This window comes from Electrophorus electricus, chromosome 22 (genome assembly GCF_041902795.1).
Source record: "Electrophorus electricus isolate QZ-2024a chromosome 22, ASM4190279v1, whole genome shotgun sequence".
In the NCBI taxonomy this organism is placed as follows: Eukaryota; Metazoa; Chordata; class Actinopteri; order Gymnotiformes; family Gymnotidae; genus Electrophorus; species Electrophorus electricus.
In genome coordinates, this window is record NC_137518.1 from 4,126,388 (window position 1) to 4,141,880 (window position 15,493).

At 40.4% G+C, this 15,493-nt stretch overlaps 1 protein-coding gene across 4 annotated transcripts in view; it reads left to right on the forward strand.

Annotated features, from left to right (window-relative positions):
* arhgef3 (Rho guanine nucleotide exchange factor (GEF) 3) overlaps nt 1-15,493 on the forward strand; it is a 54,913-nt gene that overhangs the window by 9,445 nt on the left and 29,975 nt on the right. Inside the window, exons 2-3 of one of the 4 annotated variants that reach the window (XM_027001889.3) lie at nt 2,002-2,068; nt 14,008-14,070. In XM_027001889.3, the coding sequence (XP_026857690.2) occupies nt 2,002-2,068; nt 14,008-14,070 (130 nt within the window). Of the gene's footprint in view, nt 1-2,001; nt 2,069-9,320; nt 9,501-14,007; nt 14,071-15,493 lie in introns of those variants that run through there. The other 3 variants (XM_027001890.3, XM_027001892.3, XM_027001894.3) reach the window with 3 other exon arrangements.

Here is a 15,493-nt window from a genome sequence, read left to right on the forward strand (position 1 = left end):
CTCTGTCGGTGGCTGGTGTCTCCCTACGATAGCTTACCTCCTGTATTGAACTGTGGAGTCCACAGCACAGTTCAAATATACCTGATTTCCCTCATTAGTTAACCGCCAAGTGCCTCCCACTCTAGATGACTGTTAGAGTGGGGAAAATATCTCTGAAGCGTGGGGTGTGCTCTGGTACCGAAAAGTGCAGATCTAAAAAAAAATTTTCCTAGATATTTGGTGGTGCAATACAGTTTACTGGAAAAAAGATCCTATAAATGGAATGATTAATTAAAAGCATATCAGTAAATGTTAACAACAGTAACATCTGCGTTCAGTTAGCTAGTGTCTACTTCAGATTGAACTATGCAGTGCTTAAGTAGAAATTGCAGCCCTCATGAAGAAAAGTAGAAGGTTGAATATTTATGGAAGCTTTGCTACGAGAATGTGCTGCCCCCAGACCTACTAAAAAAACTGGTAAAAAAAAAAAAAAAAAATATAGCAAAATGTCTGTTGTTGTGAATCTATGCAGAGAATGTTGAGCCCATGGATTTGTTTCTCTGTTTGATGTAACAGGAGCTGTATGTGTGTGTTTGGGGTGGGGGGTTACTGCTTGTCACACGAGTAGCAGGGATAAACGGCTAAGGAATCACAGAGGGGCCAGATCTGCCCGGCAGAGGGATAACAAGCCTTCCCTCAGTGGGAGGCTTCCTCAAACACTGATAAACAGGACGACAGCGCTCCGGCTGGGGGTGTGCTTACAGAACAGGAACTTAAACAAAAGCTCCCGCCATGCTTAGCAGGCCAAAGAGATTGTTTTTTAGAAGGCTAAAGTCTTTGAGCCTGTTACACTGTGTGAACGAAATTGAACATGGCGAAAAGCTAAACTAAGCCCACCTGGGCTGCTGAAAATCATGAAACGGTGAGTGAGGCAGTGTTGTTTAAAACAAACTTGCATGTATGGCCAAGAAACAGGGTCAGCTACTGATGACTGACCTTTTTGTCAGCATGGAGTGGGAAAAACCAGCAGCAAGTTTCTGATGGGGGTCGCTGCTTCTCCTTTGCCCTGTGCAGTTCCAGACTAGAGTTGTTTGAACTAATACCAGCACATGAGTAGGCAGGTGGTTTTGAAGAATGTGAGCATGATTATATATGTTGTCACAGCACCCGTGTCCTCTGGTTCTAAAAGTGGGAGAGGGATCACAGTGAAGTACTGCCGTGTTCTGGAATACAGGTTTTCAGACGTGCCTTTCATCTGGTTCTTTGTTGGCAAAGCTGTAGGAAGCAGAGGTCCTCACCCATCAGCAATGAGTGACACAGTCATTACCTCAAATACTAGTCAAGGACTGCAGTGGTTAAAAAGCAGTTCAGTGCTGTCTGCTGCTTAACTGACTTAGGAGGTTGGAACACATTCTTACCTGCCTTGGACTGCAGACCAAAAATGTTCTCATCATTCATACAATAACACCTCAGGAAATCTCCCTAAGGATATTAAGAAACCCATGACAAACTGCTGTGTTGAGCCAAACGGAGCTTGTCTGATATGTTTACATGATGATGCAGCAAATGGCCATTTTACCCAGAGCTCATATTCATGCAATTTTAGATGGATGCCTTCAAAATGTGCCTTACATGTTCCATAGTGAGGTACAACCAAGCCCTCTAACATCAAAGCCTGCACCGGCTCTGTCCTAAACACGCTTTCATTTCTGCTGACTTGAAGCACTGACTTGTGTAAACACACCAAACATTCTTGAAAGCGTTTCATGTGGCCCACGCGCACTTAAACCCGAAAGACAGTAGGATCTTCGCGCATTAGCCATGCTTCAAAGACGCATGGTAATGGGAAGACTGTGAGTGGCTTCCTGAGGTTAAAACGCTTCTTTAAGGGGAAATCCATTGAAAAGGGTGGAGCGCACAGTCACAGACCGTGTTTGCTATTTTAAATGCCGGAGAAAGAGAATGTGATCCAGGCCCTGCTTTGACGTCCATTTGACCTCCCCCTTGTGTTTGTGCCTTTAGGCCGATGCTGCAGAGAAAGGGCTCCTTCTCTCTCTTCACATCGATGGACAGCTGGGCATTCAGAGAGGTGAGTTTCACAAGTCACAGTTGTGCTTGTTTATAATGTCCTGTGCAAAATACATTTGCGCAAACACACACACGCACACACACACACACACACACACACACACACACACACACTCTAGTATAGACCTTTATGTAGATAAGATCAGCAATAGTCATATTCTACTGTATTTGGTAACGTACTATATGGAGTATGTACTTGTCTTGAACTATAGAAAAACAAAAGCTGTCAATCATATACAATTCACAATTTAATGCACTTTTTGCAGCAAGCTCATTTTGAAAGGTATTAGTGGCCCATTACATATTCCATTCATCCTGGTTCCATAACACCCACTCTGAGGTACTGCTGGAGTTGTCATGCCAATAAATCTCATGAGAGATTTGGGACAGAAAGCCTATTTTCAAAAACAATTCATTCTTCATTTTAGGTCAAGACCAAATTGTCTTTCAGAAGTCATTAGTTTTCAATCATTTCTGCATTTTGGAAGATAATGAGTGGCTTGCGCAGGCAGCTTTTACCAAATTAGACTGGCGTTACATGGAGGGAAGTGTTAACAGATTGTCTTGTCTACTGATTTTATATCATATTTGATATTCTGACAGTAAGGCACAGGCAGCATTAAGGACACCTTGTTATTCTGAAGTTAGAAATGAAATGATTGCATTATGTAGCTAATAGCAGTTAATGCTTCATTGTGATTGTTTTGAAAGAGTTTTAACTCTGAGGTCAGTAATACAAGGAATGAACGTGAACATGACATTTTAGGCTTCCTGTGCAGAAAATCTTCTGCTAAGAATATATTTAGTAAATATTTTAATCTTCTCCTATAGACAGTCTGTCTAGAGGGAGAAAAGATGTAAAATATCTTCCTTGTCTTCTGTGTTGAATGCATTAGCTGTTTTATCTTTGCTGATGTGTAGTGTGCAGGGCCCGTCATGTACAAGTTGGATTGCTCTGTTTAGGGCATGCTGACATTCTGCTTTGATGAGACCAAAGTTCTGGTATTGCCAACTGATGATGACTTTGTGGTGTCCTACTTTAGAGAACCCGAATTCCCTTTAATTCCTCAGAAAAGTCAGAAGGATTAAAGAAAAGATCAATTTTGGATTCCATAGAATTCTTGGTCGTTGTCCAGTCTTTGATGACAGGACTCATGTCATTGCCATGACTTTAAATCCTCTAGAATTTATAAAGTAACAGACAGCCTTTGATATTTTTCATAATCCCATTCACACTGGAAGACACAGATTTCTTTTTCCTTTGGTGAGCTAGCCATGTATGTCTTGGAGGGTGCAACATAACAAAGTGTTTGCATAACGGAATTCAGTAAAAAAAAAAAAAAAATTCCCGAGATCAGGTTTCACGGCACATCTTGGCATTTTGAGAGCACCAACACAACCCTCCTCTTCCAATAGTCACGTGTAGTATTTATCCTTTGAGAGCATCTCACCTTACCTTGAGGTTTAAGCATTATTAGCTGTCTAGAAATGCAGAGGGGTTCTGTGCTTTCCAAGTTGTATACTTTCCAGTGAAGGTCTTTCTTTCAAGTCTGGAATGAAATACTCAGTGGGAGTTTATTAGTCATGATGTGGAGCGAAAAACCATCTAAGCAGTACAATAAATCAAATTCAAGCATGATTTCTACTTCTTTTAGAATTATGGATAAAAAGGTTAAAAACAAAATGAAAAGAAAACTATTGTGTTCTTGTGTAACAGCTATGTTCTCCACATCTGTTTCTAAATAATGTTTTATCTTGCAAAATAAACAAATGCCACTTTATCCCTTTTACATAACTTTGTTGCACAACTTTATCCAGGTGTCTTAAGTTGAAGCTGATGCAGCAGTGAGACTGGATTTATCTTGTATTTATTATGATTTTAAATCTTTTTGTAACATTTAAGTTTTGTAGGCCTCAGCCACCCATCAGTTGCCCACACCTCACTGATTTCATGTTTGTTTGTTTTGGGGTTTTTTTTGTATCATATAAAATTCTACAATTTTATAATATTAATATTATTGCTGAACTTAAATTAACACTTATTGTCGGCGTTCTCTTTATGCTTAAGAAAATCTGCACTCTGTCTGCAGTAAACTTATTTTAAATAAAAAATGTCACTAAATGGGGAAAAAAAAAATCTCAATCAAATTTCCACAGGTAATCAAAAAACTAAACTGATGCCGATAATCTCAAAATGACAGTTAATTGTCCGATTAATCGGCCACCCCATTTACCGCTAATAAAAGCCACCCTGCTGTGATGTCTGTGGGTGCCTGTCTTCCCCTTTTAGTTTTCTCCTTCAAATTCCAATTTTGGGACCACCAGACTCCAGATCAGCTTTTAATGACCTGACAGTTTAGGTTCAGCTTGGGCTTTAGGTTCAGCCTGGGCTCCTACAGACACCCTTTACCAGGCTCCGTTGCCTGAACAGACACTGCGGCCACTGCCCACACCGATGATCTCTGGCCCTGGTACCCCAGATCCTCTGTTTGCCAATTTCTGCTGCTCCAGAGGCTGTTTCCTGCACCAGGTAGGAAAAGCCTCCACACCCTGCTTTATTTATGACCTGGGCCAATCATGGCAGCAAACGCAGCCTCGACATGGAGTGCCATCATTAACCATTTGGAGCAGAAGTCAGTCTGCCTCATGCCAGAAAGGCATGATGTTATCTGTCATATTGTGCCATTCTCACCTCTGCAAAAGGCATCCCTCCTCTTTTATTGAAATTATTTATCCTTTTATTTGCAATGCATCACTTATCATGGCTCATTTATTTAAGATGATTTAAAAAAAAAAAAAAAAAAAGCATTCTTAAGAGAGGTCAGAAATGACAGGGTATCAAAGCAACCAAAAGTAGTTTGGAGCTCAGCTTTCTCAGTGCCAACAGAGCACATTATCAAAATGTGACCCCAACAAATCTGAGTCCTCCCCTAGGTGGCCTTGTCTTGTCTACATATTTTGACAGTGTCTACATATCTTGTCTACATATTTTGACGTTTCAGATATGTCGGATGGAGGAATAGCTTTATGTTGTGCCTTGGAAGAGTTATCAATGCATGTCAAGGTAGTGTTTAGAATAGAAAGTCCTTGGCCTTAATAGCTGAAATATGATTAGTACAGACTATTTGCATTAAAGAACTATATCTTATAATTGTATATAATTGTATATTTTTGTAATTCAGGTCTACTTCATCTCTTAAGGAGCTCTTATCTATGTAAAGCAAGTCTTAATCTGAGATTACTAGTTTATATCTACCTACATTTGGACCATTATCCTCTTTTATGGTCTTTAGAAGGAACTAAGTGTAATCTGGTGTCTTGCTCTGACCTGCACCCAACAAACAGCTGCCACTAAACATTTGTATCTGTTGTTAATGAGTAAATTACAGTTAGGCCCATCTTCTACCATGGCTTCCATACAAGGATCAAGGCTTTCTCATCTGTACCTCGTATGTTATGATTTCCCAGTTTCATGGCCTTCCTATTTGGATTAGCAGGATGCATACTAATACATCGTTCTTAGCTGATGCTGATTTACTTTGGTGAAAGAGCCTTGAGGATATCAGATATCTAAAAATATCAGAAAACTAAAAAGATCTTTTGTATTGTGTACCACTGCCAAGGTTTGTTTTGGTTTAGCCAGAGGGGAAAAATTAAGAGCTCTGTTAATTATTTTTACTGAAATAGCGCCAAACCTAAAATCAGTGGAACTTCTTATTTTCAGGTTTAGGCTCCTTAAACCTTCAGTTCTTCGGTGATTTATTCTGTAAATTCATGTAATATATGTTCTCATGATTTTATTTCCCTACCCCTAACCTTCAAATGCTTAATTTGCCAAAGGATAAAGAAATCCATTGAAAGCTATTCTTAACTCTTGTATAGTCATGCATCTGTTTACTTCTTACACCACCAGACTCTCAGTTAATCTTTTCAGCCCTCTTTTTCATGACCAATCACTGATAAGACTTGCCTGATCTGAGTCACATGTCCAAAGTGCTTTTGGTTTAGGGTTTGGTTTCCTTTCTGCCGAGTTTGGCAGGAGAGCCTCTCGTCTGACAGCTGGAGAAGGTCGGTCTCCGGGCTTGCTTATACTTCTCTGGGCTTGTCCATCTTGCTCCCTCATGGACGTTGTTCCTCTTGCCTGGCTTGCCATCAAAGGCAAGAACACTTTGTCCTTCATGTTACGGATTTGCCAGCAACTGGGAAGGAATTGGCCCCATCTTTAACAAAGGTCTGCAATGGAGATGAGGCAAGCCGGGCCAGCCGCACTTAAATCCATAACACAACATGATTTTTCCTGCCAGCATTTCACATGAGCCCTGTATAGGGTTGTATACAGAGGGAAAACTAAGAGAGAGCCCTCAAGTCTTCATTTAAAGTTTTTAGAGTCACTTGCTGCACTATGGATTGTTTACTTCGGAATACATTTGAACAGAAATTAACTCAAGAGGATTAGCAAGAATGCATATATTTGCCTTTTTTTTGGCAATCTGTTTCTCTGCACAGGTTTCCTCTTCAGTAGTTAAGCTGCCAAAGGGTTAGGGTGACTCACTAATAGATGTGAATTCTGAAAGTGTTGGTTTGTATGTTTTTGTGCATGGCATAATGAGTTGCTATGTTGTTTTCCATGGAAATATTCACTTGTATGAATGTTACTTTGTGTACTTTTTAAGCAAGCCTGGTACTACATTTGTTAGGGAACATTTTCTCCATTGCCCCCAGTGCTTCCTGTCTCTGATTAAGCTCTCTCGTGATAAAGTGGTTTAGGGCATGAATGGTGGGGGCCTACCAACGAAACAAATCGACATTCTAAAACCAAGACCCAAACACAGTTTGGATTGTTGTGTTATGTGTTTGTATAACTATAACATCTATGCAAAGAAAGTCTTTAGCATGCAGCTTCAAATCAAATGTAGCACCAAACCGACATCGGCCTTTATTTGAAGTGTCTTCTGACAAATGGTATCCATACAGGCAAGATCCCAAATCTGTAAACAAACACTGTGGTTCAGCTGTTTACTGGTTTCATGTTTTATTATGCTTCAAAATTAGATCCACACGTCTGAACCCATGACCAAGATAACCAAGAGTGTTTTGAGGAAGGAAATAGTTGACCATTTTTGATGGTCTTCTTGAGTGTTTTGTTTCTCAGGTTTGAGGGTTTACAGGACTTGTTTTTGACTGGTCCTTCCACTTAAATTTCTTATTCAATTGTGGTGGTTTCACAAAATTCTCATTTCTCAGTTTTCCAACCAATGCAGGATAGGCCTTAGACTTTATTTGCATCTTACTGAGAGACCAGAATATGCAGCAGCACCTCTTGTGCTACTGATATATTTTTTTTCCAGTCAGTCAGTCTTCTTCACATCCTTGAGTCAAATAATAGATTCAGCGTGGGTAGGTGTGGATGCCTCAACACCTGGAAACTATTACATGGCCCCCAATCACACAGATAATCATCTTACTGCAACAGTGAATATTTCATATGGAATATGACCAAAGCAATTATAAAGATGGCTGCCATCTGGAATTGTAGAAAAGTTATAAAAGGAATCTTTAAGTCCTGCTGACAAGGTGCAAATATTTGGTACCACACACCAATATTTTCATTGTGTTCAAAACCAAAATGACTGAAGAAATACTGTAAATTTTAATGCATTTTTAAAGCATTCTAAATCTAAATATAGGATCATGTTCCATGATGTGGATAAATAAACCATTTAGTAGTTATTGTCCGGTGTACTGTATTGTAAGTCTGTCACTCCAATGACTGGTATTTTACACACACGAACATGATACATCAATATCATCTTTTTTTTTTTTTTTTTGTACACAGATAACGGTTCTGTGAATTTTAGGAAACATGGAAACATGTACATATTATATCTTGGTGATTAATTTCATGCGGAAATGTTTGTTTCATGGTTTCACACCTAACATGATTGCTATTGTATAGACAACACCTGTCACTATTAGTGACACAACATGTCTCCAGGTTATTGCTGAGCAGTAGAGTATCTACAGTGGGCAGGGCAGGGCATTTCATCTGTAAGGCTCAACCAGTAGAAACATGTTCTGACATGCAGCTGTTTGGTTTACCTGCTTGCACTGTTTGTACTTTTTGCAAGTGATCCTCCAGAGATGGGATCATTTATTTTTGCATCGTCAAAAGGATGTAGCTAGCGGTCTGAAGTTCTGACCTGATCATTTTAAAAACTAAAAAATTCTTTATTGATTTGAGTGTTCTAAAGTAATCAAAACAAACTGTAGGTATTTAGTTAATACTGTTTTACAATTTTGATAAACATGTTAAAAGCAAATTTGCTTGTCATATGCCACTTGTTTGGAGTATATACTTCAAAACAACTATTAACATAAAGAACAACTATGAATCACTGCCCTCATGATTTCCTATGACTATTCACGAGTTTCCAAACCATGTAGATTTCGTGAGCCAGAAGTTTTTATCTACTTTGTAGTCCATGCCATGCCCTACACTCCTAGCTTGTTGTGGTAAGGTTGTCATTATGTATACCTTCTGAATAAGACACAAGTGAAAGGCATATGCAAAAATAATTCAGCACCTCCTGAGGTCCTCAACTCTCATGCAGGAAGTGTGAGCAGGAAACTGCCTCGTTTCCAGGAAGTGTGTTTCACAGGGATTTCCCACCTTCCTGCGCTTATGAGCACACATCAAGCACACATCAGCTACTAACCAGAAAATGTGTTATAATCACACAGCATTTTAGTTTGAAAATTTTGGCATTTACTTATTTATTTACTTTGGCTTTGGGTCTACATTTGTGTTTACTTTTCAAATGAACAATGAACATGTTCCTTTAAGTGTAGGAGACTGAGCAATACTATAGCTTATCTATTATATGGAAGGTGTGGGGTTTTTTTGTTTTTTTGGGGGGGTTTTTTTTGCACTGCACTGGTATGGAGTTGCTTTCTTTGTTTAATCAGATGGCCAGTCTAACTTGGTGCTCGCACTGGAGCAGTGTTAAGGTAATGCTAATGAGACACAGGGCAGGGGACAAGTTCCCTTGCCTTCAGGGTGCCTTTTTCTGGACTCGGGGTTTTCTGACGCCACCCACTCTGTGACAAACACAAACCGGCGGGTTGTCTATGAGCATGGTTTTTGCTCTGGCCCGATTTAGCACTGATGTAGCTTCCCCTCTCGCACATCCTGTTTGCCGTACACAAGGCCTGTCTGTGTGTGTGTGCGCGCGCGTGTGTGTGCGTGCGTGCACAGTTACCTCGCTGTGTCCTGTGCTGACAGATGTGCAAGAACTAGACTGGTTGTTTTGAGCCTCGGTAACAGTGGGTTGCCCACAGGGGAAAGTTGCCAACGTGAACTTTAGGCGATTTGGGAGTGAGGAACGTCAGAGTGGTTCCTAATGATGGGATGCTGTCTTTTCGTGCATCATAAGGTGAGTGGTCACTCCATAACTCAGTGGATCACCACAAGAACTCTGCTACTAGTATTAAAGGTGGTTATGGCCATTTGTTCGGTTTAAGTAAGAGCACACAGTTTACAGTTTGATGTGCTGCTCTGCACATTTCCTGCTTAAAATACGAGCATTATATTATGAATGATCCCTATTTATTTTGTTAAGCCCTGTTTAAATGTTTATGCAAAATAAGAGATCCTGAAGTGGGTATATAACTGAGTTAGAGCCACTGGTTCTCAATACAGTATTTGATGAGACTTAATTTGGTTTACTAAACTCTTATGAAACTGGTATTGTCTGTTTGTTTGTATGGATTCTGTTTATGGATAATTTGCCTCTTCTGGGTTTAATAATGAGGTTGCATTTTGTTCTCTGAGTGCATGTAGGCAGTAGCAGGAACATCTATACATTTTTTTTTACATGTTGTGTACAAATATAAATGTCTCTTTCATGCCCCCTTGGCTTGGTCAGTAACAGGTAAATTGCACAAATGCAACCAACCTTTGATTTAAGTTTGTCAAAGTATTTATCATGGGTCACATTTTAGAAAAGTGTCTCCTGTAAAAACAGCTAATTCACCCTCGAAGCAATGAACCCTGTGAGCCTCATTGTAATTTATGAGTTTATATATTTTTAACATGAATTTGCTTTGTGCTTTGGTATGAGTACACATTTTCCTTTGCTTTGCTGTTCCTTTAGTTTCCTGTTCCTTTATTCCTTAGGCGGCTACCACTGTTTTATTCCAACATTCTCGTCAGTTTACTCAAGTGTTGCTCTTTAATTAATTAATAGATTGGTAGTCATGCTGTTATGTAATCAGGAGCGAAAGTGCAAGTTGTCCTGTAAACTACCCAACTGAATGGGAAGCTACTCCCACTAGCCACTTTTATCAGAAACACCGACCTCATACTTGCATTTTGATAGGTGATATATTTTTTTTATATTTTATAGGTCACATTATGTGTGTGAAATTCCAGACTGTAGTCCATCTGATGCTGTGCACAGTTTGCCAGCCACCCTCTGTTCAGCACTGATGGGTTTCTGACCACAGGACCACTGTTGACAGGTATTGTTGGGTGGCAGACCTGGCAAATTGGGTAACAGCAAATGGATCCAAATTGCAGTAACAAAATATTTCTGATTTCTGATTTTGGTAACTATTGTCACTCCCTGTTGTGGGATAAACTTGGGGAGAGGGGAAGATTATCTACTTCAGTTGCGAATCAGGCTAGCACTTTAGTCGGATTCGCGTTTTCAGGGGAACCAAAGGATTGAATGCATGGACTGTTTACACCTAGACCAAGTGAACAGCATCAACTTCCTATTCATTGTATAGACACAACAGCACATTCCAACATGAAAGCTCAAAAATTTCCTGTTGTTGTTGTTGTTGTTCTGTGGAAGACAAAGCAAGGTGCACACAGGTTGTGTGTGGCAAGACCAACACCTACACTTTTCAGCATGTTTAACAAATGCTTAGTCTGGTAACTAACGATTTTGAGAAACTGCATTAACTACTCAAAATACAATAAACCATTTGTATTCATGACTTGGACACTAGAGTGGGTGCTCAGCCCTGGCCTTGACTCCTTTGACGGACAGTGCTCCAGGGAGATGAGCAAAGGTCCTTGCTAAGGTCAAGCAAGCTTTGATGTGACTGAATATAGAAGATCACTTTGCCTGAGTGATAGCTGTATTCCTCAGGGAGGATGATGCATGACTACCGTTTGCTTTCATTTACAGACTTGACTGAAAGAGTTCAATGAGATTTCTATTTCTTCATGCTTAGACCAAAAGGTTGACCGAAAAAGAGGCTTTTCCTTGAGTTGAAATGAGTCGAGTTGGCTCAGCACGGAACCTCATTTGAAAGAGAAACTGACCAGCCCCTGAAAGGTTTAGACACAAGGAGATTCTCCCCATCTGTGAGAACAGAACCCACTCCCAGACCTTTTGAGGAGGAACCGAGAGAGAAGGCGCATGGTCATCTGTCAACCTGAAGAGGAAGTGTTCTGTCTGCACCTGCTCTGCTGTCCTCTTCACCTCCCATGATCACCCCTGGAGGAGACACGTCAAGACAGAGAGTGAGAGGGAAAGAAACCCAGAGTGCTGTGTTATCTTAACAAATGACGAAGGTCACAGTGTCATCTTAAAAATTGACATGCACTGATGGGTCTCAGGACATTCCTAGACAACACTGGGGTGCTGTTCCTACCTTCCTGACTGGAATGTTTGGATTCACTACTGGCTGAGATGTCATGATCTAGGGTTAGATACAGAATTATCCCATCTTGATATAAGTTTGTCCCATTAGGAAGAGACCTATCAAGAAACTAGCTTGCTTTTAACCATTTAGACCAATTCATTTTGTTTTTGAATAACACAAATTCCAGTATAATTGCAGGACCGTATTTTACCTTAAGCCATTTGCAGTGCCATCTACACCAAATGACTTCACCTGGTCTTGATAAACTGGGGCAAATTTAGTGCTGAAAGGCTATGGGAGGCAATCTGTAGAACCTGTGGAGCAGATGACTCTCTAAACTGATCTCTGGGAGCTGAGCCATGTGCCCCAAGCTCTTTGGAGGAATGTTTGCTTAAATGGAAGCAGTCCACTTAGACTGAGACTCCCTGGGTCCTGTCAGTTACTTCTGGCTTGAGGGCCTGGCCTCACTGCGTGTGCGTGCGCCGTGTGTGTGCTCCGTGCTCCAGGTGGGTGGTGAATGTTGAAGTGTCGGGGCATACTGTACACAGATGTTAAAACGGCAGAAAAAGGGCGTGAGTGGCGAATCCAGTAGTGAATCAGCAGCCAGAGGTACAACACTGATGTATAGGAGTGGGACATATTTTTACGATACGCGAGCTGTGCCCATTTTCACACCTGGACTGCGGTTATGGTGAGTTCACAAGGCCGGAATGTGCAGCTACGGCCTTTTAAAAAGGCTGGAAGGAGAGGAAAAGTATATTCCTATAGTTGGTCTGACATGCCTTCAGTGTTATCCGCAAGACGGGGCTTTTCTGCGGCTGTGTTTTTCTGCGGTCTCTGTCTTTTTAAAATTTCACTTTCACTTAAACTTGTTAACCCATGATTCTCCCTCACACAGGTTAAAGATCTGGGCTGTTGACTCTTTGAGTGTCAGATACAGACCTCCACTTTCATCTTGAATGAATGGTTTTTGGTTTTTTTTGTCGTCTTTTTTTTTTTTTTTTTGCCCTGTGGTGGTGGTGAATTTCCAGCCTACAACCTCTGCAACTTGAGAATAAAAGAAACAGACAAACATTTCCCATCTTATGTGGGTGAAGGTGAACTAGGCAAACCGCTTCCCTTTTCTCGATCTTACACAGATTTTTACACCCTAGAAGGAACTGATGATGCTATGACCTAATTAGCTCAATGCAGACCAGTTCAAACATCTGAACTACTTATAACATGGCCGCACTGGTGGACCCAAATATGGTACATGGTGCGGACATCCGAGAATTATGCTAACATGCTGTTCATGTCAAGTCTGTACAGCTCATGCGTGCAAATGTATGCCCCCAAGGCTTCGCTTAGGTAACCAGGTGTTGACCCCTCTTTCCACGCTTCACTCCACCCATTGTTCATCTCCTCAACCTGACCGTGGCTTGGCCGCTCAGCCAGACCAGTAGCGGGATGCAGAAATTAAGCTCTGTTCAGTGCTGGGGAAACCAGGTTGCCATGGAGAGTAAACAGTTGGGCAGCAACAATAACATAAGATCCTTGTGTTCTAGTCCCAAGCAAAAGGAAATAGCGGATGGTATCAGTTTAGTTAACAGCTCTGTTAATGAGCTGAACAGCAACTGGTTTTGAGAGCAGAGTGATGAGGGGGGCCTTATAAAGACGGTGGGTCATTAAATTTACAATCAGATGTTACCATAAATATATTATGGTTTTGATGCGTCCAGAGTTTTGGAATGTTCCATTAGTGTCCAGACACCTTGTATTTATGTGAAACGTAGGCAGTTTTATTAACTTCCAGGGGCTGCTTATTCTACTATGCAATTTGGTATTAATTGAAACCAAATGTGTATTTTAGTTAACTTTGAGTGCATTTTTAACCGTGCTCCCAGATGTGTTTTGTCTCTTTCGAAATATGTTATTCGGCCTCGGTTTGCAGATGTCAATATTCATCAAGTTCCATTTACACCGATGTCTCTTTGCTCCTTATTACATAACCCTGCACCCAGAGTAACCAGTGGAACCTCAAACACACCGAGTTGTGAATTTTGACTGTTCATATCTGAATCAGGCCAATTCAGATCGAAGTCGTGTGATTGTGTGGAGAAGCGGGAGGGCCACATCAGCTTTCCCTCTCATGGTTTGCTTTATTATACGATGAAAACAAATGTAAACACACACCCATGCTGACACGCATCGGAAAGCTGTGCTGGATGTAATGTTTGTATTCATCGGTGTTTTTTTTAAAAAAAAATAAAATAAAAATGTTGTCTTTTTCTGTCTTCTCAGAAGAAGCGGAAACAAAGACGGCGGGATGTAGACTCGCTCAGTCTCTGCAGCTTGGACATCAACGTAAGTCAGCGTGGGGCTGTTCACACAGCACTGCAGAAGCCAATACACAGTCTGCACCTTTTGGTTGCCACGGACAGCCTACAACCAAGGCTCACCGAAACCTGGCATTTACAGCCAAATACGGGTTTTGTTAGCCGTCAGAAATGTAACATGTAACAAAAAATGTGTGAATGCGTTCTTGTTTTGCTTATTATTAGCAGGTTTACAGCCAAGATGTTTAACATGAGCTTGTTGATTCAGGTTCGCTACACTACATAAACTTTCATTCCCTCTGTTGCATAAGCACAGTGCATACCGTCACGTTATCTTTTTTGTCCAGTTCGCCTCAGTCAGCTCCTCGACCGCATGCGTCTCCTTAACCTTTACGTCAGTCTCCATAGGCTGTTTTCCAATCTGTGGGAAATGGTAAAGTGGGAAATTTGAGGAGGTCTGGAGTGAAAACACAGACTGAGATTAGTCTCTTTGCTAACTTATCCTCTATATCCTGCAGAAAATGGCTTCCAGCGCTTTGATTGTTTGGCAACACGTTGACTCTAATTATTCTAAAGGCCAGGCAGTTTCACACGATGACATAATTGCAAATATTAATAGGGTAGATTTCTTTTCTTTTTCTAAATTAATTTAAAAATATATTTTTATATATATACTTTCATCGGCAATGCATTTGGTCCTTTTATTTGATGTTTTAACATGCAACTAGGCATTTAGTGGAGTGCACTGTTCGATATCACTTTCCTAGTCCAGACTCAAAATGACTGGATGCATCCTTTTTGAGCTTGTTATGTATCCTCAAACCCACCACAAAAATGTGTTTTTCTCCAAAGACTGCCTCCCTTTTGGTAATGGTGGGATTACAGCTATATAGAGGCCTTGCTAATGGAGCTAAAGGAGTTATTTACTTCAAACGTTTAGTGGAAAATTGCATACATCCTAAAATTTCTCGGGGCAAATATAAAACAGCCCTGTGTACTTTGCAGAAAGTATACTTCTGCATAGTAGTGCCAAGAATTCAAACCTAATATGGTGAATATTTGTATTTTTCAGTCAGTGTGGGATTTACAGCCAGGTGTTTTCCACAGTAGGTGAAGGGCCGTAGATTTATCGTTTCTTTGTTGGACTACACCCAGCGTTTTTCTCTTATGTCTCAATTATGTATTTAAGATTGATGATCTGATTTAGATTAATTTACAGAAGAGAGTCTTGACATGAGGTAGTCTGGACTGACCTATAAGCATTTCAGACACTTTTTCTTCTTCTCTTTGTTAGTTTATGGCGCTTGCTAAATCAGATATAGTTAGTTATGTATTTTATAGAATCTTCATCATTTATATTGCATTAAATTACACATTTTTATGATTTTAAAAATGAATTGGCTACTTTAAGTGGTAAAATATTTGATGATCTGTATATCTTTGCTGGCAAA